Consider the following 26,615-nt stretch of genomic DNA (forward strand, 5'->3'; position numbering starts at 1 on the left):
CCCTGTCTGGTGCCACGTTTCATTTTCAGACTAAAGTCTGCCTCCCCCCCCCCTTCCCCTTTCCCTTCTCAAACTATTCAGCACAAATCGTTGAAAGAACGTGCGTCATTCTTTTCTTTTTACTCCCTATGCTCTTAAGTTATATGTTATTTGTCATTTTGTAAATCCCTGGATTATTATTGAAATGTACCGTGTAAATGTCTTATAATAAAAATACACTGAAACTGATACGTCACACAAGAACACCAAATGACCGCTCTTCTGCAAATTGGCGGTGACGAAGATTTCACTTCATATTTTTCAAGGTAGTTTAGGCAAAATCCAAATGATGTGAGTTATTAGTTTGGAATGGACATTGTCTAGCACATATAAATGTCTGGTTTTATCCTGAACTTCCCCCTTTTAGCATGAAATGTTTTAAAGTTTGGTTGAGCAATCTATTAAGTACTAATAACATGTGATCAAATTATATTAAGCCACGCTTGAACACACCTCGCAATTTATTGTAAAGTACAAGAGTGTGTGGGATAGTAATATTATTTGATTTGCTGAGCCTCATGGAATACGCGAGTGAGTGTGCCCGGCGGTGACGGTAGAACGACCCACGAGCACATGCATAGAGTTGTGACCATTGTCAACTTTAATGTATCGGGTACTGGCTAGGATGTGCCCGGAGGAGACGGCAGAACGACACACGAACACAAGCATAGAGTTGTGACCATTGTAACCGTTGTAACCCTAACCCCTACCCCTAACCCTAACCCTAACCCCTAACCCTAACCCCTAACCCTAACCCCTAACCCCTAACCCTAACCCCTAACCCTAACCCCTAACCCTAACCCTAACCCTACAACAGATCTTCATATTGTAGCAAATGGAAGTATGGAAACCATTGTTATAAAAAAAATCTTTGCAATATTCTAGTACCTTTTGTGGTTTTCTGAAAGACCCCGATCTTTCATACAATATGAATATTCATAAATAGTTTAGAAAAATTAGACTTAATCTTCCCCAAAAGTGAAGAAGATTCGTTCATTTTTCTTCATCACAGCTTAAGAAGTTTCTTATTGGCCATAAATAATGGACGATTCCAATCTTGTTTCCATCCAATAAGTGCATTGACTAAGCTTTAATATCCCACACGGCTTCAACCTAATGCCACGCATTTACAGATGTAATCTTTTTAATAAACTCTAATTAGAACCCGCTTTTTATCTGATTATGTGCGTCACATATGGTTAAGGGTTCTGTTGCGTCAAATGTTGAGTTAAAGGCTTGAGAAATCGATGATAATCCAGGTATATTCTGTGAAAATCTAAACCGTTTTTGTGTTGGATATTTTCAGTTGTGCGAAAGCCTTTGTAGGGAAAAGGCAGATTACAGGAAAGTGTTTCAGGTACTATACTATTGGGTGAGAGAAAGTGCCGAGTTTCGGATCTGTGTCTCTCATATTCTTCTGAAAATTTTGCAACGCGTTCAAGAAATATTATTTTCTTGGTCTGGAAAAGGGGCGTCTCATTTATAGATATGTTTAATGAAAGCTATATGGACCGTTACTTAGTTTCTTCACAAATGTTTATCACAAATCGATCATAAAGTGATATAGTATTTACTTGTATTTGGACAACGTCGGTAAGCAGAAAAAAGTGAGTACTATTCCATATCTTTTATATCTTTATGTGACATATATAGTTATAAACTAATAAAAATAAGATATCGTTATGCAATAAGGTTTCTCTTCTATATGGAAGTTTTGTACAAACCATTATTAAATCTTAATAAATACATCTTTTGTAGATGTCGTGTTGGTGTTGTCACATATTAGTTGTTGGTTTTGTATATGTCAATTTGTAAATTTTGTAATTTTTTTATTCTCAATTGCTTATTTCGACTTTAAATTAATGTGATCAGAAATATCTAGCATAACATCTCCGTATATCCGATTTGATAATAAAAGGTGTGTTATTACCGAGAGTAGAAAGACGTACTTTGCATTAATAAAAAGTTGGGTTTTTTTTCTCCCCTCGTTCGAAATATTTTACCCAGCTTACCGACTGGTTTTTTTTTATATATTAATTCACACATTTTAGGAACTTTCCATTAAATAGAAAGATTTTCGTGAGTAATTGGTAGCGTCCATGCATGCTTTAAAAGCACACCTTAATTCAGTATAAATCATATTCATGTTTAACAAGAAAAATATACTGTGTTTGGTTCAATCTATACTTTCAATGGCTTCAAAATTTCAACACGACTGCACTGCAGTTATAATGAATGGGGTGCGTTTACTTCCCTAAAGTGTTGCGACGGAGGTCAATTAACAATTCTTCAGTCTTAGAAACATTCGGTTTAAGAAACTTTAAATCACAATAAGCTACAAAAGATTGCAGCTGGCTAAGATATATGCATTGTCATAATTACCATTCATCAAGCCAATCTTAGCGGTGTCAACAGCAGATCTTATGAGTGAGCACCCGGCCGTTCTTCTGAACTTTTGTTATCATACTTAAATAATGTCAAATGAAACGGTGCTAGAACCGTCCCCTTATAGAGGCTCCCGTATTTGACCAAATTATATCAGAACTGCAAGTTAGGCTAAATTTTACAAATTTAGTTATGTTTGTAAGGTAGTCCATGATCCAATAAATTAGGCTAATTGGAACATTCATATTGTCAATATGAGGCTTTACGGTATTGAGAGCTGATGACACGAGCATAATTCCCTCTGCAAGAATGTTCTAAATGAGAATATAACCTTTCCAGGATTACGAGGACGGTGTCTTCGTAAAATACGACTTGATTGGTACGCAAACTGAAGAGGATCTAAAAAAGGGTACAACGAATGGTTTAATATGTTCTAAAAATAAACGTTTGCAGACTTTTATTGGCACCGCAGTTAGGGCAACAGGGCACAAGTCGTTTAAACAGAATATTTCACTAATTCTGGGTACTGGTACAATATAGGACTGCTTCCATAAAGTAGGTATAGCACGAGGTTGAAATAACTGATTGAAAAGAAGCGTAACAAATATTGGCTAATTGAAGTTTTCACATTGTTTAAAACCCAGTGGTGAAAGCTTATCTGGTCTATCAGCCTTTGATGAGAGCAGCCTAGAGTAATAGCGACGAACCTCGCTAACTGTAACGGTTACGTCACAATCAGAATTTGAAAACAGCTGCTGTTGTAAATTGTCAGATTCAGCTGAAAAACAATCATGTTGATCAAAACGGTTGTAAAAATAAATTTAATTGACTTGCCTAGTTTGTACTTATTCTGTGTAACTGGCAACAATTAGATTTATTACTATAACCCACTCATCAAACACATGCCTTCCCGGACCCGATTCATATTATTTCATGTAAGAAGTCCTACATTTTATCCCTGTATATGATGCTTTCTCCACTCGAATGACCCTTTTGAGTTCAGACTGTACATGTTTCAGTCCGACTCGATCCTCTCCTCTTCCCGCACCCCCCCCCCCTCCCACCCACCCCCCCCCCCTGCCGAAAAGCCTCTTCTCCTTGTTAAGGACGTATGTTACCTTTCTCGTTATCCAAAGTTTATTGTTGGGAAATATTTTAATCTGCTTGGGTTTGGATTGTAAGGTCGACGGAGGAATTGATCTACTCGCCTACTGTTTCTGTTTGTTCAACTTGGTTTCAAGGAGCGTCTACCAGCACAATCCAATACAAATGAGTATGTGTATATCTACCATCGTGTATCTTTGAATGCACTTGAAACGGCAAATCGGTCCTTCTTCGTTGAATGTGAAGTATCTTTTGAAGATGCCATGACCATCAACCTTTGATGAAGATTAAGTCACAATCAGAATTTTAAAACAACTGTTGTAAATTAGTCACATCCACGACATAAGCGTTACGAGCTGTAGTTTTCGTACTTTATTGAATAGAAGGTATACTATAAACATATATTCTGTACATAGTCCCCAAACCTGTAAGATACACTTGTTCGTTGATTCATTATAAGGAACTTAATGTTTGGCAGCTTATACCACGCAAGTTAGTTAAAATAACTTTGAACTCAGTCGGCGATAGCAAATCAGTTTTAAATTGTAAACCTAACAAGACGTAATTTGAACAACAATCATAGCAAAATGTAGTAAACCATTGTATATTTATATCATCATGATCCAAATATGTGTCTATTTAAGAAATTCTGCAGTGCCCTGTGTATACTAGCCTTGGGTATGAATTGTTTTGTCTTTCACGTATTAATTTGCACAAAACAAAAGAATGATATGCATCCTCAACTCTATAGATCTTGCTTCATGTGAAGTTATCAACTACACCCGATTTGCATTACATCGAAGTAATTTTGTAGTTTGATTTTACAAAATGACAAGCATCCCATAGACCAGCGGTCAGCAAACGTTTAGGCCATATACCTAGGATCTTCAATGGAAAGCCACGAACCACCATACTATGGCCTTAATCTTGAGCAGTATAAATTAACCGGTCTCTGTTGGCAAGGTCCGATAACTGTTGACTTTTACAGTATCGATTAAAACACTGATATCTTTTTCTTTCCCCCGTTTGGTTCGAGCCTCAATCTCAGTTGCGTAGGAAGGTACTTTTGAGGGGGGCTGAAGACTGATGGCCGGCCTGGGGGAGGGGTCTAAGGGGAGCGAAGCGGGGGGCGAAATGATACTTCCGCCCCCATATTTTTCGCTGGGGGCTGGCGCCCCCAGCCCCCCCCCCGGTTCCTACGCCCTTGCAGTCAATCTTATTAGTTCAGTTTGTAGATGGTCACTGAAGCCTGTCTTACAAAGTCCTCAGTAACAAACTCGCAGATATAATGGTTACCGATTACCGTATTCGAAATGTCTAGTTTCATGTTAATTGTTATAACCCACAGTGTATCCTCCACATTGTATACTCCACACTCCACGCCCACGAGAGCGATGCAGTCAAGTGGTTAAGTGGACTTGTGATCTTAAGGTTTGCAGGTTCGAGTCTGTGCCAGATCGGTACGTTGTGTCCTAATTGGGCAAGGCACTTATCTCCATTGCCTTTCTTTCGCACAGATGTATAAATGGGGACTTGTAAATGCAGTTGCCTGCGCCGGTGACCCAGGGGCACGTCAATATGGTGCACTGTATTGTCCCAGGAGGGATTGTTTAAATTATGGAAACTTTGGTGTGTGCGGGGTGTGACAAGATACCAATGACAAGGTATTATGATGTTAAGTCGTATGAGAAGGCCTTGACTGTAAAACTTCAACTTGTTAACTCTTATTACTTAAAAGTTCTGCTTGAAGACAAATCAAAGTGATAGATATATTGGATAATTACCTTCTAACCACACACACACGCCCACCACTACCACCACACTCCCTCTACCCTCTACGTCTTATACACCGTCAAATCTCTTCCCATCGCAACTTCAACCTCCCGGAACTTTAATATGTCTTGCTGACAGTTGATCGGTATCGAAAATCGGAACTCCCTGTTGCGAATAAAATCTTTGTCCTCTTTTAAGTTTGATCAGGGCTAATATCTGATCAGACTTATACACCGTCAAATCTCTTCCCATTGCAACTTCAACCTCCCGGAACTTCAATATGTCTTGCTGACAGTTGATCGGTATCGAAAATTGGAACTCCCTGTTGCGAATAAAATCTTTGTCCTCTTTTAAGTTTGATCAGGGCTAATATCTGATCAGACTTTCCTTGGCTTGAAACCATGTTTGGTGACGGTTAGTGACCTCTGATGTTTTTACAGGTAAACACTAATGCGTTTCGCCCCCACCCCCACACCACCTTCCCTTATTGGGTGAGTGGTTGGGTCCTTACAGAACACTCATGAAAGAAGTTCACTTTCTCTTTTTCTTTTTCTATCTCTTAGTTTCTCCTTAAGTTTTATTTATAACCTACATTACCACAGAAACAATTAAAATTGCCGATTCACTTGCATAAGCATTCTTTCTGCGATACACATTAGCAAAGCTTATAAGGCCTTTTAGTGCAGTGCACTAACATTGGCCAAAGGCGGTATTTTTCCCACCATCAGAAGGATTGCAGTCAGTAAGACTCTATTGCAGTAACAACGTCCCCTCCAATACACCTCCCCACCACTTTTGAAAGCAAACCGTAGACCGCATGTACATTGCAATTCAGAGCTCCATGTTCTCTGTACGCTTTCAAATTTCTGAATTCGAATGAAACTGTCCATTTTTACTGTATTTTACGGTAACATTCAAACTTATTTCCTGTTTATTGTTTCCTGTTTGTAATTTCCTGTTTGTAATGTGTGCAATGCACTGTGTTCACGTTTCTTGTAACAGAGACACACATACGCCCAAACTATATTTAAAACCACTCAACATATATATGAGATATCCTTAATACTTACATTAAATTAAAAGAGCTATTACTATTATTAGTAAGCTAAATAACTGACAAGAATTCAAATTAGCGAGTAAGTCATTCTTATTATTATGATTTGACAAGACAGATCGCTCTACTTTCATTTCTTATCTTAGCTTAATGGAGTGAAAAGTAACCTACATTCATGTGAAGAGAAGGGATTATTACTTTGAAACGATCAAAGAAATTAATTTTATATTATAGCTATTCTACCGTGATGAGCAGATATTAATAAATTATGAAACTTACAGGCTATCCAGGATACACACAAAGTAAACTTAAAAGAAATTTACAGTAGAAGCAAAACACACATCGTCCTTTTATAAACTTGGAAAGATTTCAATTTTTGTGTTTCAGAGTGAGCTGCCCAACACTGAAGACGATTAGACACTATGGATAGTTCTGAAATTTTGCCTACAGAGGAAGTTTTCTTCAACCCATTTTCAACAGACGTTGTTGTAAACTCTTGCCTTCTGGTCGTCACCATCTTATTGAGTACAGTCGGGGTTATCGGTAATACCTTGGTGATAGGATCTGTGTTTGCATATAAACCTCTGAGACGCCTAGGTAACGCTTTTATCGTCAATCTAGCAGTTGCCGATTTGTTTGTCTCGGCGTTCATCAACTACTTTGGAATCATTGGCGTTTTGACTCATGGAGAATACTTTCACAAGAAACCATTCTTGTGTGAATTGATAGGAATTGTTTGCATAACCAGGTAAGAACAGACTTTTTTTGCAATACCTCATTGCCGTCTCACCATTTAAATTCAATACCCTCGTAAATTTGTCTATTTAGCTATTGAAGCGCAGGTGAAATATTTAAGCGGATTTGGGTAGTGCTTCCGTTAGCGTTAGCGTTATACCTAATATTCTTAATTAATGGTCTTTGATTTATCTTCATCATCATTGTTTTACTTTTGGTCATTGTAATAGCCATTGTCATTTTCATTGTCATGCCATTACCATTATATGCTTGTCGTCATAGCCATTGTCCTTTTCATTGTCATCGCCGTAGCGGCCATTGTCATTTTTTTTTCACCACGATTGTCGTCATTGTCATTATTGTTTTCCATATTCGTTGCAAGTGTCATCACCATTGCCATGGATATTATCATTTGAATTTTCATCACTATTACCAATTCCATTGTCGATCATCAGTCATTGTCACTGTGCTATCCATCGTCATTGCCACCGTCATTATCATCGTCATTATCTCTGTCAATGTCCATTTAATCGCCATTGTTATCGCCATTGTTATCGCCATTGTGTCTGTCGTTATCATTGTTCTTTTAATCGCCATTAAAACTGTTATCGCCATGTTCTCTACCACTTTCAACGTCGTGATTGTTATCGCCGTCTCTACCGCCATCGCAACTGTAACCTTCTTTGATATGAACATTGCTTATCCCTACCGTCAGCGTCAACGTTACTGCCAACTTCATTCGTCATTGTCATCTTCATTCGTCATCGTCATCTTTATCATAGAAGATTTCGTTATCATCGTGGTAATCTTTATCATTTACGTTAAGGTTTTACGTTTGTCTCCATTATTTGAATTGAATCTCGGTTTTGCTTTGGCTGAAGTTCATTGCTCTGTCGTTTTATTTTCAGACATCATCGGATAAAAAGAATTGCGTGTGTGCTAACTGAAAATCAAATTTACTGCGAGTTCAAGATTTTTTGTCTTTCTAAAATATTCTTATTTTCATAACATCTGTTTCCATACATTTGAAAAAAACAAATCTGACAAAAGAGCCAAAAAGGCAAGGACCGTCCATCCCAGCAACTTGGCGGGGTGGTTAGGCACCCCTTTCAAATTGCCAAAAATCATCTTTTAACAATTGCAACTAGTACAAATACTTTTCCATATAATGAATACAGAAAGCAGGGTCCAACACCTCGCCCATTTCACATCCCTGTTTACACCAAGGATTAGCCCCTCCCCACCCCTACCCCCATCTCCACCCCACCCCACCCAAAAGAAAACGTTTTTTTGCCATACCTTCATTTGTTTTTCACAGTTGTTCGTGTTCATTGTGGAGTGTAGCCGCCATTAGCCTGAACCGTTACGTTGCCATATGCCACAGGCTGTATTATCCACGGATATTCAACCGCTATACTATGATGGCTATAATACCTTTGATGTGGACCATATGTTTCTGTATCGATATGCCGAACCTATTCGGATGGGGAGCACACTCTTTCGATGCTAGGGTTATGCTCTGTACCTACGACTACATGAAGTCCTACTCGTATACCATATTCTTCATAATCACTGGCTTTCTGATTCCTCTCGTGGCGGTAATATTCAGCTACACGACCATCTTCAGGTATGCGCGAGCCATCAAAAAGGACGTGGAACGAATATCGAAGCAAGATGGACAACCGAAAGGTATAAAGGACTCCGACAGACGACTATTAAGATCCATCATGATTATAATGGTTGTGTTTTTTACTATGTGGTCACCGTACTCCGTCGTTGTCTTCTTCGACTATCAAGGCCAATGGCCAAGGGCGTTGTACGTATTCACCGTGGTCTTAGCGCATCTCAACAGCTGCGTTAACAGCATCCTGTACGCAGCTACTAACAAAATGTTCAGAAAGGGGTATGCACAATTTCTTAAAGTCACTTTATGCATGATATGTTACCAGTTGGGATCGAAATCTCTTGATCATGACAACTTCAGTTCGTCGACAGGGTCCTCGACGGTCTCAGCCAGGGTCCTGAAACGTGGTCATGCTGCTCAAAATACTGTACGACAATGATCAAAGTGATGGCAAATGGAAGAAAAGTAGGAAATTAAAACGACCTTTGTCGAATGTCTTGAGTAGAAATACTCAGTTAATTTTTTAAGGGGAAAAGAGAGAAACTTAAAGATGAACTATATTCTGTGTTCAATAGTTGTACATATCCCTATCAAAACTTTTAATACACTAGTGCCTGTACTGCTGCTTATTGATTGATCGAAATTATAACCATTGGACAATGTAGCAATTATTATATAAAGATATATTTGTCAGTCAAAAGCGCTAGTACTCACTTAAATTTAAGAATGGTTTAATGGTAAAACTGATTAAATAGTGTTAGTACCAAAATATGCAACTAGTAATAATGATAATCTTTAAATAACTACATGTTATAGACAAGAATACAGTTATGTTGATATCTAAGTTATTTCACATTCCAATGTTTGTAAAAAAAAAAAAAAAGAGGCATCGCGATATTTCAGTGGTGGTCAGATTCGTACGATAATTATTGGAAAATTGTAGGGTTCACCCTATTAATCCTAAACTTTGATAAAACTGAATTGTTTTGAAATATCAAAAACACTTCGTAGTGTCAATTATTATATATTTAGAACGGTTTTATGTGAGTATCTTAACCGGAGTATTCAAAATAACTCGAACAGGTTTGTTTTGTAGAAATTCCGGGCAATAAATATTTGGCTCATGACAACGCAAGTATCGTAATAAATTAGCACCATTTGCGCAGGGTTCAATGTTTGTTTTACCAATAGATAAATCAACATAATTTGAACCAGTTACTCATGATTTAAGCTTGTAAAAGGAGACATAACTGACCTGGAATTTCACACTGTTTATTTGGGAGAGGCCGAATCGCTTGTAACTTATACTCCACGTAGGGTGGTTATCCAATTTATGGTTTTACCTCAATTTCGATTTTTGTTATTTTTTGGGTTTGTTTTGACAATTTCGAAGATCATTTCAGAAGGGATAAATAGTGAATTTCTCCTAGATGAAAACTCCATCTCACTGTGGTGGAGCAGCGATCGAATCCACAATCTCGTAGATACTGCTTGGTTTTCATTACTACGTATGCCATCGCGTTTATCCACTCGAGGTGTTCATTGTTTTGTTTTTTTTACTAACTGAGCTGTGCATGTTCCTGATTAATCATGATCCCTATATCTTTTCTCGGCTTAATTTTCAGTCTAGTCAAACATTTAGTGTGTACATTCTGCTATTTCTGCTATTTCTAGTGACTGCGATGGGCTTCTAGTACTCTATCGAGTGACTGTATAGTACCTTGCATATTAATTTCACGTTCTCAATATTCTGTAATATTACTTTGTGGACAAAAAATATATGTTTGCTCCATGTATGTTTATATTTTATGATTAAAGCATAAAGAAGAACATTATTTCATGTGATATGAGCCATATCATATGAATTCACGTGCAATTATTTATTGGTGCACAAACAGTGTTTTATCTCTATTATGTTTCTTAAATTTGTTATAATTTTGCACAAATTTTTGTCTATTCAACTTTGTTCAGTTTGGTGTAGAAATGTAAGAATCAATGGTCTTGTGTAATGTATATTTTATCGAAAAACAATCTAGAAGGTGACCGCACACTGAAGCCTTGCCCGAACGAGACCGGATTCGATTAACTCGACCGCTGTTCAATATTTCGACTACTGTGAAAACAAATTGTTAAAAAGAGACATAATCCAAAAAAAAACACATCATATTTCGCTTCTTTGACTGAGATCTCTGTGAAAAAAATTCCTCGAAATAGCTAAAGAGAAATATTGTTCCATTTGGGAGACATCTTAATTGAAAAGTCGTGTCTGGGAGCTGTCATAGCTGAACAATTTCATCTTTCTCTGTGTTTTTCATTTTACATATTCATAGTAAAATGATAACAGTGTGTCGACGCTGTCATCACATCAATCCCGTCATAATGGTCATGCTAAGTGCTTCAGTAATTTTCAAAATCCATCTCCTTTCCAGGAAATAAAATTGTAAAAAAATAAGAATGATGTCTTATTTAGACTTGATGAAGTCTTAAAAACCTCGTGTGTGAAGAAACATTCAATATATATGATGGAATAAAAATGTTCTTGGCTCTTTGTGGCCGTTGTTCATGACAGTTGTCTATGTCACTCTTTGACTTTGGTTGTGTTTATGTTTGTGTTGTGTTTATGGTTGTGTTATGGTTGTGTTTATGTCTCCTGTAATGTAACAACCCCTTTTCTGAATGTTACCAGGTTTTTGTTTGTATATTCATCCTGATTTTCATTGTCAAACATCTAAGTTACATCAGCTGAAAAAAAAATGAGATATAATCAGTTTGATGCGTTTGTCGATTTGTGACATTACAGGATATTAAGTAATCACTTATCACAATTAAATCAAATAAAATTCACAATTTCGCATCTCAGCAACGGATGAAACTACCACGATGCGCATGCGCAAAGTATTCCCACTTTTTTGCGTTTATTTTGTAGTATTATAGTTTTGAAATCATATAACTCGTTTAAATTTTAATAAATTTAGCAAATCGCAAATCATTCACTTACGATAACTTTTCTGTAATACCGTATATTAGAACTTGACTTAGATTTTTATACCTACTTCAAAATAAATCAGGACATTAGGTGTTATAGACTTCACATGTAATGAGTACTATAAGAGTTCAGTGCTAAGCAGCAAGTCACGTGACCCTCCATGGTTTATACGTCTCATTATATTGCGCGCACGCGCGTGCGTCTCCTCATTGTAGAAGTCGGTCAAGATTTATATATACACCGATGGTTTTTCCTCGTTATTACACATCAGCCTATTTGACTAACCTTGTTATCAATTCTTCTTGCAAAAGAATTACTTACAGTAACTTTTCAACCCTACTTAATTCTGTCAAAACTTAAATTCAGATCTAAGTCAATAATGCATTCTTGTGTATCGTCCATTCAAAATCAACTTTCGTTTCCTTTTAACACGGGATATAGCAGATCCAAAGTAACCACACACGGATTACTTGGGGATTAGACGAATTTGCAATCAATCTATAAAGATTAAGAAAAACATCGCAAACGAGCTACGGACTAGGCAATATTACGTAAACATGCAGCATATAAGCTCTGTTACTCGAATTCTTCTTTCTTTCTTTTAAATTTCTTCCTCTTTTTGTCAAAATTAAGTGAAATAGAAAATCAGCTTACCTACATAAATTTGCTTAATTCATTTTTAACCTCCTCCATGTAGCACTTCAACTGCAGGGAGAAATTGGATCACTTCTTCATTCATCGTGGACTAAAAGTAATCTCTATGTTAATACTTTAAGTGTTTTTTGTTTTATTTAATTGCATGCTTTTTTTTTATAAAATCATAGAATTCATTAATATTCAACTTAAAGAAAGATTAGACGTTCAAGGTCATAGTTTCGTTAAATCTGAACTTGAACCATGCATTTAACCATTGAACTATACAGATAATGAAGTCACAAATATTAGTTTGAATTAAGCAACATAGCCTGTCCGCGTTCCATAAAGTTAGTATCCTATCATCAAATCTTCAAAGGTAGCACGAGTGGGGAGTTAGTATACAGCAAAGAATTTCGGATTTCTTCTTCTTCTTCTTCCTTCATATATATTGTGTGGTTGAATAACGCAAATATCATATTTAAGATATAAAGCATATAAAGCAAAATTTCAAAATTTCAATATACTCACTGTAGGCACCTGGTTCTAATGGCTTTATCAGATAAAACTAGTAACGTTGGTTACCCCGTTTATCAGTCAAAGAATAATGTGGGTTATAATTTCTTAACATGTCTTACATTTATGACCAGTTGCTATTGAGAAGGACTTACAAACAGACAATACTAAACACACAAGCCTAAACATAATGATTGAGTTGACTAAACAGACTACACTAATCGTTTCGCCATTGATTTCTTCGTGCACATTTTTACAGAAAATGGATAAAACTTTACTTCAAAACGCTTAAAATATGCAATTTGAACCATCTTTACAAGGCATACTTACTAGTCAAACATAGACTGCTAACCAGCCTCGTTAGTTGAAACAGCCTTTGAGTAACGTATTCGTTTGTCAGTATTTGTTTTTCCACTGTAGCATGTGCTAACAGGTCTAACATGTGTTACGGTGTTATAACAGACTTCAGTTTATATATTGATTAATGGTTGTCTCTTATTCACAGTACACACTGATTAAGCTATGCACATTGGGTGGTGCAGGCAACGAATAGCTGTTCAATACCGTTATTACGAGTCAACAGATATCCTGCATATATAGGCTAGAATAATTAATCCTCAAATGAAATATATATATATATATATATATATATATATATATATATATATATATTATATATATATATATATATATATATACATATATATGTATATATATATATATATATATGTATATATATATATATATATACTCGTCGTCCAAGCCGTTCTTCGGTGTTAGAAATCACCAACACAGTTCCAAAATGCATTTATACATTTTTATAAGTCTCATATAGATAATAAATCATGACTCAGCCTACGCCTCGTTAAGTTGGTTTCGTCTTGAACAAAAACATCAACTAATTTGATTATCGAGGCAAATTAGCTCGATTGTTCGTAACGAGTCGGTCTTATTCAGTAATCTAATCAACTGGAGCGAAGGCTGGTGTACTTTATATTTTTTTTATTAATTTTAAAATTAAGCTACTCATGTAGTCGCAACATATTCAAATTAACCTTTTCCTTAGCGCTGTCTCATTTGATCGGAGGTAAATTCAATTCCTTCTGTTAACAAGCTGCAACCCGAACCATCTTACCTGTCATAAACAAGTAATGCCGTCATTAAAAAAAAACATGAGAAACAATCATCTTATGGCGAGTTGGGTAAAATCAGTTTTCTTTCTTGCCTGTAGTCGTTCCCGACCTCGAGATTTTTGCATTCAAACCGGCCCTCGTAATATTTTTGAAAATCTAGTGTTTAGTACAAAAAAATCTAGAACTAGACGCAATATTAAATGAGAAATATATATATATATATATATATAGATAGATATAGATATAGATATATATATAACTATGGATCATACCTTAGGTCGACAGTTACATTGACTTACACACTAAATTTAATCTAACCCTAACCTTTTTTTCTAACCCTAACCCTGAACCGACCCTAACCAAAACTTTTAAATGAACGTTTTAATATTTTAATATTATATTTATTTTTATTATATTTTATATTTTATTATTATTATTATTTTAATATTTTAATATTTTCTTTATTTTTTCTTTCCCGTTTGTGCTTACGTGAATAACATTTTGTAAAATGAAAAAAATAAGTTGATGCATTGTTGTTGCCATACAAGAATACATACAAAGTGCTGTGCACGAGATTGTTCTCGAGAAAAAGGCTTTCACTACTCTCTGCAAAATACAAAATACAAAATACAACCACTTTCGGACGGAAGTGTGTTTGTTATCTCTAAAAGGTCGGATATAGCACTTAAGCAAAAGAAAGCAAATGAGAAATGTCATCGACTATACGCCTAGGTTCTCTGCTTTGTTAATCGGTTGATGTCTCATAACAGTGTTTTGAAGTGGTAATTAGAACTATATGGTCTTTCAAAATGTCCTTCAAATTAGGCAAGCGATAAGCAGTGGCGGACTGGCCACACGGGCATTTGGGCAATGTCCGGTGGGCCGGTGGCCCAGTAGGCCGGTGGGCTGAGGAGCCTGGTACATATTCAACCCATGCATTTCCACAGTAGTTAATAGAAACCAGACGGGCTGTGTAGAAATATACCATGTTAGTTAGTCTGTTAGTTCGTAATAAAAGAACGTGCTATTGGCAAACCGTCAGTGCTAATATTTTTACGACAAGATATACAAGTACGGTGACCAATGTGAACGTTCTTTCTCTGCCTTGAAGAGAATCAAACACCGATTGAGAAGTACAATGACACAAGAACATCTTGAGGCGTTCATGTTGATGTCTGTGGAAAAAGGATCTTTACCAAACTTGACACTAAAAATATCATTGATGGTGTGGCTGCCAGAAGCAGCGAACTGCGTACTAGGCTCCTACTCTCGTAGACATGGCATGTGATCGTGTTATTGAACATATATGTTTTAGTAGATTTATTTAGGTTTTGTCCCTTTTTTCAAGCATGTTGTCACGAAATGCTTGAAAAACTAAATAAAATCCAGTCTAAAACATATATTTTTATCTATTTTTGTTAACGTTTTTAACTGTTGTCAGTTTAATCAAGTGTTGCTTCTGGAAAATTATGTTTGGGTCTTTTTTAAAGGATTATTGTAACCTACAAAATTGAGAAATATAGCACCATTTTGCATTTAGGCATTCCTTAACTTCAAACAATTCTCAATGGGGACCCCCCTCTCCTTAAACCCCTCCCCCAGGACGGCCATCACTATGTAAGTAACATATCAATGAATAATGGGCCGGTCTAGGTGAAAAATGCCCGGGCCGGTTTTAAGACCCAGTCCGCCCCTGGCGGTAAATATATAGTTTGGTCAATGTCTTGCTCTGTTATCCTACATATTGACGTGAATATTCATGGTGTTAATTCAGGTAAATAAGAATTAAACGGATCACTATGACAGATTTGCCAGCCTTAAGGAACGGATGACCAGATTGAAGGGCAGGTAAATATAAACGTTAGCTTCAATGAAATACACAGATGGAGAAGTGGATGTGAGCCTGTTAATGGGCGATATCGACCTAAACCACAAAGGTACCGAACGCCTCCATCATCGACAGGTTCACTGCACTCCCATGACTATATGCAGGCCTGGATCACATGGCGGGCCATCAGTCTCAAATCGTGGGGAATCGACATATACCAATTTAAATCGATGATATGTAAAATAAATCGGTATATGTCAATTTAAATCGACATCTACCAGTTTAAATCGATGATATGTCGAATTAAACTGGTATATGTCGATTTAAATCGATGATATGTCGAATTAAACTGGTATATGTCGATTTAAATCGATGATATGTCCAATTAAACTGGTATATGTGGGGTTTAAATCGGTATAAGTCAATTTAAGCTGCTGGAAACTGGTATAAGTCGAAGGAAATTGGTATATGTCGATTTAAATCGGTATAAGTCGATTCCCCACGATTTGAGACTGATGACCCGCCATGGGATCAGAGCCAAGCTACAGGCAGTTCATCAACACACACCGTCATCAAAATCGTAACACATCAGTTTTTCTCTCGCCCCTTGCAAAGCTGGCGTGTGGTGCTATAAATTAGCTAAAAAACCATTGTGTAGAATTTACATTTAAAATTTAGCGTTTTGTTAAGCCAGAGTGAATAATACAATTTTTTTGAAATACATACCATATATATCTTTTTTACCCGTGATATTTACAAAATGTTTCTTTAAAAATGTTCTTCTTCTGTTAATTGATGTTTTACCGGATATTTTGACAAAGTTTATCTTGTTTTTTTTTAGTCATTCTCTGTTAATTACCCACCTTTCATCTGTCATATCGCCAGTCTCTCACTCTTACATCTCATTCTTACATCCATTCCTGTATTGCTTATATTAAGACATTCGGAGATAACGGGTCATTGAAAATAGTGCAAAATACAGAGTAATTGCCGGAAATTTTCAAACCTACCACCCCCTTCTCTCTCTATCTTCACCTCCCCACCCTCACATATATACACCAAGAAAGCAAAACAAACCCTTCGAATATCTACCTATTATGCCGAGGAAGCTCTCTGTGGAAAACAGATTACATCCAACAACACTACCTACAAATGCATGCATATATAACAGGTCATTCTAATGCCATACAGCGGACTGAACCTCCGTTTGTATAAATGACATGTAATTGAATATATATATTTATATATTGTTGTTTTAACTTAAACACACACCGGCTGGTAAAACTTATTTTTTTTATACCAAAGGTGAAAACTAACTAACCAGCTGGCATGCTAATGGTTTAAAGTTGTTTTTGTTTTTTGTTTTACTCTAAAAGAAAATTAATAAAATCCCAGTTTTCACAGATTTAATATCTATTTACAAACAGGGGCGTAGCGAGCGACCAATAATTTGGTCGCTGTCGGCAAATTTTGGGTCTGTCGGCAAAAGGAGAAAAGGTGAAGAGAGCGGAAGGGGAAGAAAGAAGGAAAGCTGAATAGAGAAAAGGAGAACAGGAGCTTTTTCCGTGCCAAATTTGACTTAAAATATGCACCAGATTGCATCTAAGGACGTTTCAAAACTAAAAATTTTCCAAAGGGCAGGGGGACATCCCCTCCCCTTAGACCCCTCCCCCATTTCAGTCACCATTTCCAGATCCGTCGGCAAATCAAATTTGACTTAAATATGCACCAGATTGCATCTAAGGACGTTTCAAAACTAAAAATTTTCCAAAGGGGAGGGGGAGACCCCCTCCCCTTAGACCCCTCCCCCATTTCAGTCACCACTTCCAGATCCGTCGGCAAATCAAATTTGACTTAAAATATACACCAGATTGCATCTAAGGAAGTTTCAAAACTAAAAATTTTCCAAAGGGGAAGGGGTAGACCCCCTACCCTTAGACCCCTCCCCCATTTCAGTCACCACTTCCAGATCCGTCGGCAATTCAAATTTGACTTAAAATATACACCAGATTGCATCTAAGGACGTTTCAAAACTAAAAATTTTCCAAAGGGGAGGGGACACCCCTCCCCTTAGACCCCTCCCCCATTTCAGTCACCACTTCCAGATCCGTCGGCAAATCAAATTCTCCACACCCCCCCCAACAAAAAACCCTTCGCTACGCCCCTGTTTACAAATAGCGCCATCTAATACCAAAAGAATTATTATGTTCAAAGTATTGGATTTTATTTTCATTAAATCACAAAAGGTTTGTTTACATGGTATTTATACAGAAATGTGGAAATAACACAGACGTGGAACTTTAGGAGGTAACAAGCTGCATCACCCGAACCGAATTGTACAGTTGCTTATAATAGCGTTTTCGATTTGAATATATTGCGCATTTATATGCATCTGTGTTATAACATGATAACACGTGTTATGCCAGAGGCACATTTTATTGCGGCCTGTGTTAAAAAAAATATATAAAAACATAAACATATATAAAATATAAAATTAAAATAAATAAAAAATATAATACCACTACGATTTACTGTATTGTATCTTTAACATATCTAGCTCTCGCATGCTTCCAAAACATAACACGTGTTAGTGTGTTATAATACCCTGGCATATAATGCATAATATGCTAAACGTTAAGAACAAATATAAGCTCACACCTTTTCGGCTTGGGTGGCTGCATATGGAAATTTTCGCTCAATAAACGGCCCGTTGTCGGAGAAATAAATGCTGCTATATACGCACAGGAAGCGCTGCAGTTTTCAGTTTCCGAAATTGCTGTGAGAGCACTGCACACTGTGCTGTGTTATAGCCGCGTGAAGGAGGACTTCACAGATGTTTTTGATTTGCTGGTGAAAAGTACGAGCCTTAATATTGACCAATCAAATCGAAGTTTATATCACTATAGAGAAGAGTCAACGAACTTTTCTTTGGCATAGGAAAGAAATTGGTTACGCAATCACACTCCCAGCGAGCACAATATGTAAGCATTGAGAGATAGGGACATTTTGAAGAGTTCACTGCTTTCCGAATTGGTTTCTACTTTTTCAGATTAAAAAGTACGGGGTTTAGTTCACATGCATAATAAATAACGACACATCATTGTCAAGAAGACACAATATTCTTCAAAATGGCATAAGAAAGAGTTTTCTGAGTGCTCTACTTAGAAAGTTATGAAAGAGTTAGCGCAAAATGTGCTTCTTTTGTAGCGATATTTGCTGAGTAACGGGGTGTTTTGTGCCACCCGATACTCATATAGCTAACAACACGGTAATATGTGTTACAGTTGGCACAGTAATTAATGGGAAGCTATTACACGTTGAACTACGAGTCCGACAGGTGAAAATTGGCAGTAATTTTAAAAAAAAACAATTTTAATTTTAATTTTCTTAAATTTATTTTTAAAATTTCAAAAATTAAATTTCAAATCTGCAGTAAGAAAAAACTTTCAGTAATTACTGTGCCACCTGTAACACATGTTACCGTGTTATGAACACAGCGCACTAGTTACTGATGCACGGTTGTGGAACATGAACAGTAGTTACTGTACTATAGCTATGAGTATTGGCTGTTTGTGCAGAGTTCTGCATTCATGCAATGACAAACGACCTCCGCAATCAGCCCCTCTGATCAAAAGTAAGTGCGGACTGTTGAATAATTCCAACCTTGATAAGAGTTGAAGGAAGACAATCCGTTTTCCTTAGTTATAGAGCTTGGAATAGAACTTTTCTGCCTCTAGTAAAATGTCATCAGAATTTTTCAAACCGTGTTTACGAACAGTAATTATTTCAGTAATACTATTAGAAATTTATTTCTTTACTAGACTTAAAAAAAAATTAATTCCCCCTTTCTCTACCCATGAGTTCAAATAAGCGTTGGAATCTAGGATGTTGGAGAATTATCTCATTTTTCTTTCACTTTTTATTTTCTCGGTTTTAGCAGCATGGACGGTCGCAGAAGAAACGTCATAGGAGGCAAGCAACCCCCCCCCCACCCCCAAACTTCACAGGGGGCAAGCAACTTACCTCCACCCCTCACACTTCCTCCAAAAGGGCGCCCATGGAGAGCAAGATTATAGAATAATTCACAGTGCTGTTGAGAAAATATTTGCAGAGTAAAAGCTGATGGAGTGCCTTAATAAGTTAGTACGTGGATTTTAATATTGACATGTACAAAACAAATACTTCAGACCAATACCATGCACAGAAAAAACTTGCAAAGAAGTCTAATAATGAAAGTAATATAATCCATTGAAGTCGTGTCTAGAGAGAAAGGGTTTTATGATCCATATGCACTTGTTGATGCTAGAATTCTTAATGAAGGTAAAATTGTGTAGTCAGGGATATGGACTAGATTCCGAGGTTCGAAAGTAACCTAACTAAACCAAATGGGGCAAAAGGAATCGATTTTGAAGAAGGGAAAATAAACATATCCATCTAAAATATATTTACAAGAGGCTGGGCAAGCACAAGGTCACTTTTCTTGTATTGGCAATGATGTACTGCAAGTGTATGGTGAAGATATTCGATAATTGCACAGAAATATTTGTGTGTTGAAGTTTTTTTGTTTCCTTCATGTTCATATTTAAATTGTATAATCGAACCCGAGAGCCCTGGATCACATGGACATTCTTGGGAGTCGCCCGATTTTTTTTGCAAGAGTCCTTTTTGGACTGGATTATAAGGTAGCATACGCCCATTGACTTACACACTAAATCACAAAAGTAATGTGGTCTCTAAGTCTAGATAGAAGTTTTCACTAACTAAACGCTACCCATCACCGGATAGCTGACAAGTTGGCCTTTCATGGCACTATCAAGTTTCCGTATCATGACCGTGTAGATTTTTTTGCTATCCGAGTCGGAAGTTTTCCTCACTTGTAAACAAACCTCTTCACTCAGTAGTAAACAATTTTCCTACGCTGCTCCTGGGAGGCCTAAAGGGGTCTAAAATTCCCTCAATTTTCTCACCACTTGTACTTCCATTCATGCTCTTCAACATGAAAGCCACAAAAAACTAGATCATGATTGATAACAGGTCAAAAAAGATGTTCTCCTGCTGCTTTTTGGCACATTTCCTGAAACAGAATAACTTGGGGCGGATTGATATAGACGCTAATAGGAGTATGCCACCATAATAGTCACCGAGATGGCGCTCAATGAGGCTAAACACTTGATATGCTGCATGAGGTTGTTTCGTACATGTAGAGCCACTGAACCACGATGAAAACTAGCAAGTAAAATTATCAAAACTAACATTAATATGCAAACATTGGGAAGACAAAACACATGAAATTTGCACAAGTCAATCATAACATATTGCAGAATAGATTACCCCTTATAAATAATGTGCAAAGGAAGAAACGTAAGAAATAACAATTTGGTAAATATAGAGTAAGATTGACAACAAGTATAGCCTTCATAGTAACAACGTTCAACTTACAATCATTGGCGGGTAAAACTACCAGCAAAATAGACAGCGACATCGAGGGGGCGGGCATTCAGGAATAAGCTCTTGAGAAGTACCATTCAAAGACAATATTTTAACTCATGATGCCCTGCCAAATACTAAAAAGCAATTAAGAAAACCTGCATATATATATACATATATATACATATATATATATATATATATATATATATATATATATATATATATATATATATATATATATATATATATATATATATATGGGGAGGGGCTGCCTCGTGCTAGTTGGGAGTTTTCTCTAGTTCTAAACATTTCTGTATGCTCAATGGCGACCTAAGAAAGTGATTAATTTAGTTAAATGACGAAATTACTCCATAACATGGTACCTTCGGTAATAAGTCAATTCGACACGCATAACTGATGGTCTTCTACAACTGATTGGTTCTCGAATTATCGGACGCTTAGCCGGTCAAAATAGGTTATATTCAACCAACCATATCTTGAAATGAGACGATATATTGAGATGGTGTTGCAAATACCAGTTTGGAATATTGTTCCAAACCAATGCAAGTTTCACATCAAATAAAACAATAAAACTGTTAGCAAACTACTTATCCGCTACAGAGGCCTGTGTGAAAGATGGTGTTAAATTAGGTGGGCCTGACGTTTGGACCCCAGCAGAATCTTCTTCAGAGGCTGAATGACAAGTAACAGTAACAGAAGGGACAAATACATACACAGAATACAGACAGGTTAGTGAGCATGGTGAACACAAAGAGATAGATGTAAGAGGATAATTAGTAGACAAGGGATGGAGAGAAGAAAGAAACCAACATAAACTGTAGAGGGACCAAGAGAGGAGCTCGAGAGATTAACTGGACAATTTTACTCGTTTTGTCTGTCAATATTTATGTATGAATATATGTATTTAGATCCTCCTGCAAGCAGGAACTCGTGAAGAAGCCTCATGGGCTTATCAAAGCCGCACGTTGACCGAATTCAGTCTCTTAGATTCATATTTAACGTCCATGATTATGAACTGCCGATTGTCAACAACTCTGTAACTGGACGAAATACATTAATCTTGGAGTGACTCGAACCGGGGACCTTATGATTGGAAGGCACCGGCGTTAACCACTGAGCTAACACTCCGCCAACACTCCACAATATTATTTATAATAGAAAAATATATTTTACATTCCATGAATCATTTCAACATGAAGATGGCACTTTACTTGGAACTTGTCGTTTCTCTTATTTCGTTTTTATTTGTTTGTTTGTTTGTTTGTTTTGCTTTGATTTTGATAGAGAAAAGTTTATCTACGTTAAAATCAAACGACAATTTGAAGATGTAGACGGCGCTTATGGGTTCCCATAGATAAAATGTCCATTAAAAGTCAAGGAACGCCGTTTGTTTTTCATTTCCAGTAGATTAGCCGCACTAGTGCTGTGCGGTTTGCATCAGAAGTAAATCATTTATAAACGACATATTCAAACGTTTCATTAAAGTCAGGTTATAATACTTATTGGTCCCATAGATAAAATGTCCATTAAAAGTCAAGGAACGCCGTTTGTTATTTATTTTCCGGGAGATTAGCCGCACTAGTGCAGTGCGGTTTGCATCAAAAGTGAATCATTTAAACGATATGCTCAAACGTTTCATTAAACTCGGGTTGATGCAATGAATATTAATCAAAAGAATACTTCCTAATGGAAATATTAACGGAATTGCTTACAACCAATGCCGTACAATTAATGATCTTGTTTGTCGCAATCAATAGCGTTATGAAACGTGTGAAGTTTAATGTGGTTCGTAAAACTATAATAATCAGTTGAAGTTACAAAAGGAAATTGAGTTATCGCTAAGTTAGAAGATATATTTTGACAAGACCGAAGACAATCACATGTAACATCGACCGTCGTTTCAGTAAATGCTTTTTCACATATATTTTATTTATTGAAGCTTGATCTTCACTGGATTACCTTCATCATGGAAGAAGACCTAGCAACCACAGAAGATGGTTACCATATTAAAGATGAAAACATTTTCTATAATCGATATTCCACGGATAATATTGTCAATATTTTTCTTCTCGTTATAACTTGTATTACTTGTATTGTTGGAGTGGTTGGTAACACTCTTGTGATCGGGGCGGTACTTACCTATAAACCTCTTCGTCGTCTAGGTAACGCTTTTATTGTCAACCTGGCGGTAGCTGATTTGTGCGTATCTGCGTTTGTGAACTATTTCGGGATTATTGGAGTTTTGACACATGGTGGATATTTCCATGAAAGGATAGTCCTCTGTGAGTTAATTGGCGTGGTCTGTATCACTAGGTAAGTTGAAAGGTTATAACTGTGAGATGGACATTTTAAGTTATGGGAAAAATCAATATAAGTCTTAAATGAAAAGTATCACCAAATGTCTCATGTAGTTACCATAAAAGATGCATGGAATAAACAGGACTATGGTACCTGAGCTCAGTAACTAGCCAAAACGAATCATGTAGGTGTGCAGAAGTTGTTACCGAACCAATCCACCCCAATCCTCCCTCTGGGGCTTTTGAATAATTTGTGGCTACTGGCATAAACCGAAATTGACCATTCTCTGTGAGGTCCGAAGGAAACTCACCAGTGAGTTAATCGGCGTCGTTTGTTTCACTATAGGTAAAATCCCAGACGGAAAAATACGTAGCGTAATTCCAGAACAGAAACCATCCAACCAGCTTTTACCAGAAACAGCTACAGCGTCATAGGGAAAAAAAGTCTGTCTAGCCTCCAAATCCTATCCATCGATTAGAAACAGGGAATTAGTATAGAACCAGAACCAATCGTTGAAGCCAGCCACCACTCACCACCATCACCACCTGTCACCGTCCAGCCACGTGTCTCCCCGACCCGGCCCACAAAGTTCAAATTGAAAAAAAAAAATCCCAACTTTTCCAACCTCTCATTTTAGGAGTCTTATATTTACCGGATAGGGGCTTTCGCCCCTGGCTCGCTGAAGCGCCATCTGGCGGAAACAGCTATTTACAAGACAATCTATATATCTATCGGCGTTGTTTGTAAATATCACTATAGGTAAAAGTGACATTGTCATTAATATTATAACAATCTTTCAAGAGGGTTAAAAAAAATACTAATCTTTTATTACTTTTGCAGAAAGATATGAAAATCTTTCTTATGGTAATCCACTCATAGGCGTATGAGGCAGGGGCAGGGGGTGACGCAGGGAGACAGGGGCAGACGTAACGATTAAGGGAACTCAAAATTCGGCCAAAAGGTGTTGAAACATTCGGGCTGCCATGGGACAAAAATTGAAATGAAATTTCAAATTAATACGTAATATTGCGATGGTTTTAATACACAAATTTTCTTAGATTCTTGCCCAAATCGTTCCCGATTCTCGTACGCAAATCGTTCGCGATTCTTGCCGAATCGTCAACGACTCTTGTCTGAATATTTTGGCACATAATGAAAATCGTTGCCAGATCAAAGAAGATTGCCAGCCATTTCTATATCCCAAAATTTCAGAGGACTCTAACTTCTAAAATTCGGACAGTATCGGGAAACTTAAGATTCGACTCTATCATCTTCATTAACATTAATGACAGCAACCACTCAGACGGGAGCCTACTAGTATTTATAATTATATTTGGGAATTCTAATTTCCTCACACCCTTACAAATAGTGGCGAACTAAGCGTTGGCGGGCGGATCCGCCCGGATACCAGTCAGGGGGCGCCATGCCACAGCCCCAAAAATAAAAGAAGTACATAAGAATAATTCCTAAACATATAATCAGTTCAAAGGCAGCATCTTAGCCACCTTACGTAAAAAAAAATTGCTCAACGGGTAGGGGATTGTCGTCCTGGGGAAGGGGTCTAAGGGGAGGGGTTCCCCTCCCCCATTAGACCCCTCCCCAGGACGGCATCACTTACACTGGTGAGAAAGGAAGAACCCGCGTCGGGTGCCAAGTATTCTAGGTACGCTACTACTTACAAATGATCATTTTAATAAAATCATACTCGCAACCGGCATCATAATGTGTCTTACGGCTCGTATAGTAATTTTCGTAAATTCTGGAAAGGTTTCAATATGCGGGCAAAAAAAAACATTCTGCTCCCGCCCCCTGCAAAATTGGAACGGTCCCATACTCCTATGAACGAACTTAACAGCAATACGTTGCGTCGGGTGCACTTACGTGGCGAGAAGAAGCCGACGTTCGAAGTACAATAAACAGACAATTTCCCTATTCTATTTCCCGCAAACTAAAACCGCAGTGACAGGATCTCAAAGGTGTGTGTGGTGTGGTGAGGTGTGGCGGGGGAGGGGAGGTGGGTTAAAGCACATCCCGCGAATCATGCGAATCAAGGATTCTATCAAAAGGAGGTATCGCCCTTGGTCGCTGAAGCAGAATCCCACGGAAGGGAAGAAAAGTGAAAAACGTTAGACGTCATATTGTGCGTCTATAATGAGCTATAAACGCAATATTGTGCTCATAAATATGCTTGATTTGTGTGTGTGGTGGGGGGGGGGTGGGGAGGTGTGGTTCGATAGGTGTGCACGCCACTGAGAGAGCGGGATGAATAACCACGTCGTTCAGAACTTAACATATTGTCAGTTTTGTTTCCGCTAATTCCAAATAAAGCTTTTATAGCAGTGCAATAGAGAAAGCTTAATGTTGTTAAGCAAATAATATGTCGCGAATACACCGCAACATTGACAAAATAATGCTTGCGCTAATTGTACTTGCGCGTTAGAAACAATTGCACGTTAAAGGCATTGAAGACTCGCTCCAAACAGCGTGCCGCCATCCGTTTAAAAAGTTAACTTTCCGTTGCTTGTAAGTGAATATTTCTTCTTTTCACTACAAAATGCAGACAGTAATGAAACGTGATACCTTGTTATCTTTAGCTTGACCTAAGATGTCCATCGCTGTATCGTTTGTACACTGTGCTGTGGGTATTGACCGCAGCTGTATGTACTGACTGTACACTAGTGTCTAATTACCGACGGTTGCAAGCTGTGTGTGTATATTCTGGGACCGATGGTGGTGTCTAACACTTCTATTACACCTCATTCGAAACTAGGACAGATTACCGGCATTGACGTTTCTTTTTGCGCGAGTCTTCACACCCTTTAAAATTGTTAAGCAAAACATATGTCGTGAATTCAACGCAACATTGCCAAAATCATGATTGCGCTAATTGTACTTGCGTGTCAGAAACAATTGCACGTTGACGAAACACAACAAGGTCAGACATAGTACATTTTAAATGTGTCAAATTGTTTGCACAAATTTTCATTTACTTGTTATACTCATTTGTAATTATTGTTTCTTTCTCTTTGTCTCTCTCTCTCTCTTTTTAGCTGTTC

At 37.3% G+C, this 26,615-nt stretch overlaps 1 protein-coding gene across 1 annotated transcript; it reads left to right on the forward strand.

The window, feature by feature from the left end:
• The first annotated feature begins 1,151 nt into the window (after positions 1-1,151).
• Positions 1,152-11,277, forward strand: LOC139984135 (melatonin receptor type 1A-like). The gene is made up of 3 exons (XM_071997876.1): positions 1,152-1,646; positions 6,743-7,103; positions 8,409-11,277. The coding sequence occupies exons 2-3, from the start codon at positions 6,778-6,780 to the stop codon at positions 9,151-9,153; spliced, it is 1,071 nt and encodes a 356-aa protein (XP_071853977.1). The 5' UTR covers positions 1,152-1,646; positions 6,743-6,777; the 3' UTR covers positions 9,154-11,277.
• Positions 11,278-26,615: the final 15,338 nt, after the last annotated feature.

Source organism: Apostichopus japonicus, chromosome 17, assembly GCF_037975245.1.
Source record: "Apostichopus japonicus isolate 1M-3 chromosome 17, ASM3797524v1, whole genome shotgun sequence".
In the NCBI taxonomy this organism is placed as follows: domain Eukaryota; kingdom Metazoa; phylum Echinodermata; class Holothuroidea; order Aspidochirotida; family Stichopodidae; genus Apostichopus; species Apostichopus japonicus.

Coding starts and splice junctions, on each gene's coding strand:
- LOC139984135 (XM_071997876.1), top strand. CDS start 6,778: ATGGATAGTTCTGAAATTTTGCCTACAGAGGAAGTTTTCTTCAACCCA. Junction 7,104..8,408: donor GGAATTGTTTGCATAACCAG/GTAAGAACAGAC, acceptor TGTTTTTCACAG/TTGTTCGTGTTCATTGTGGA.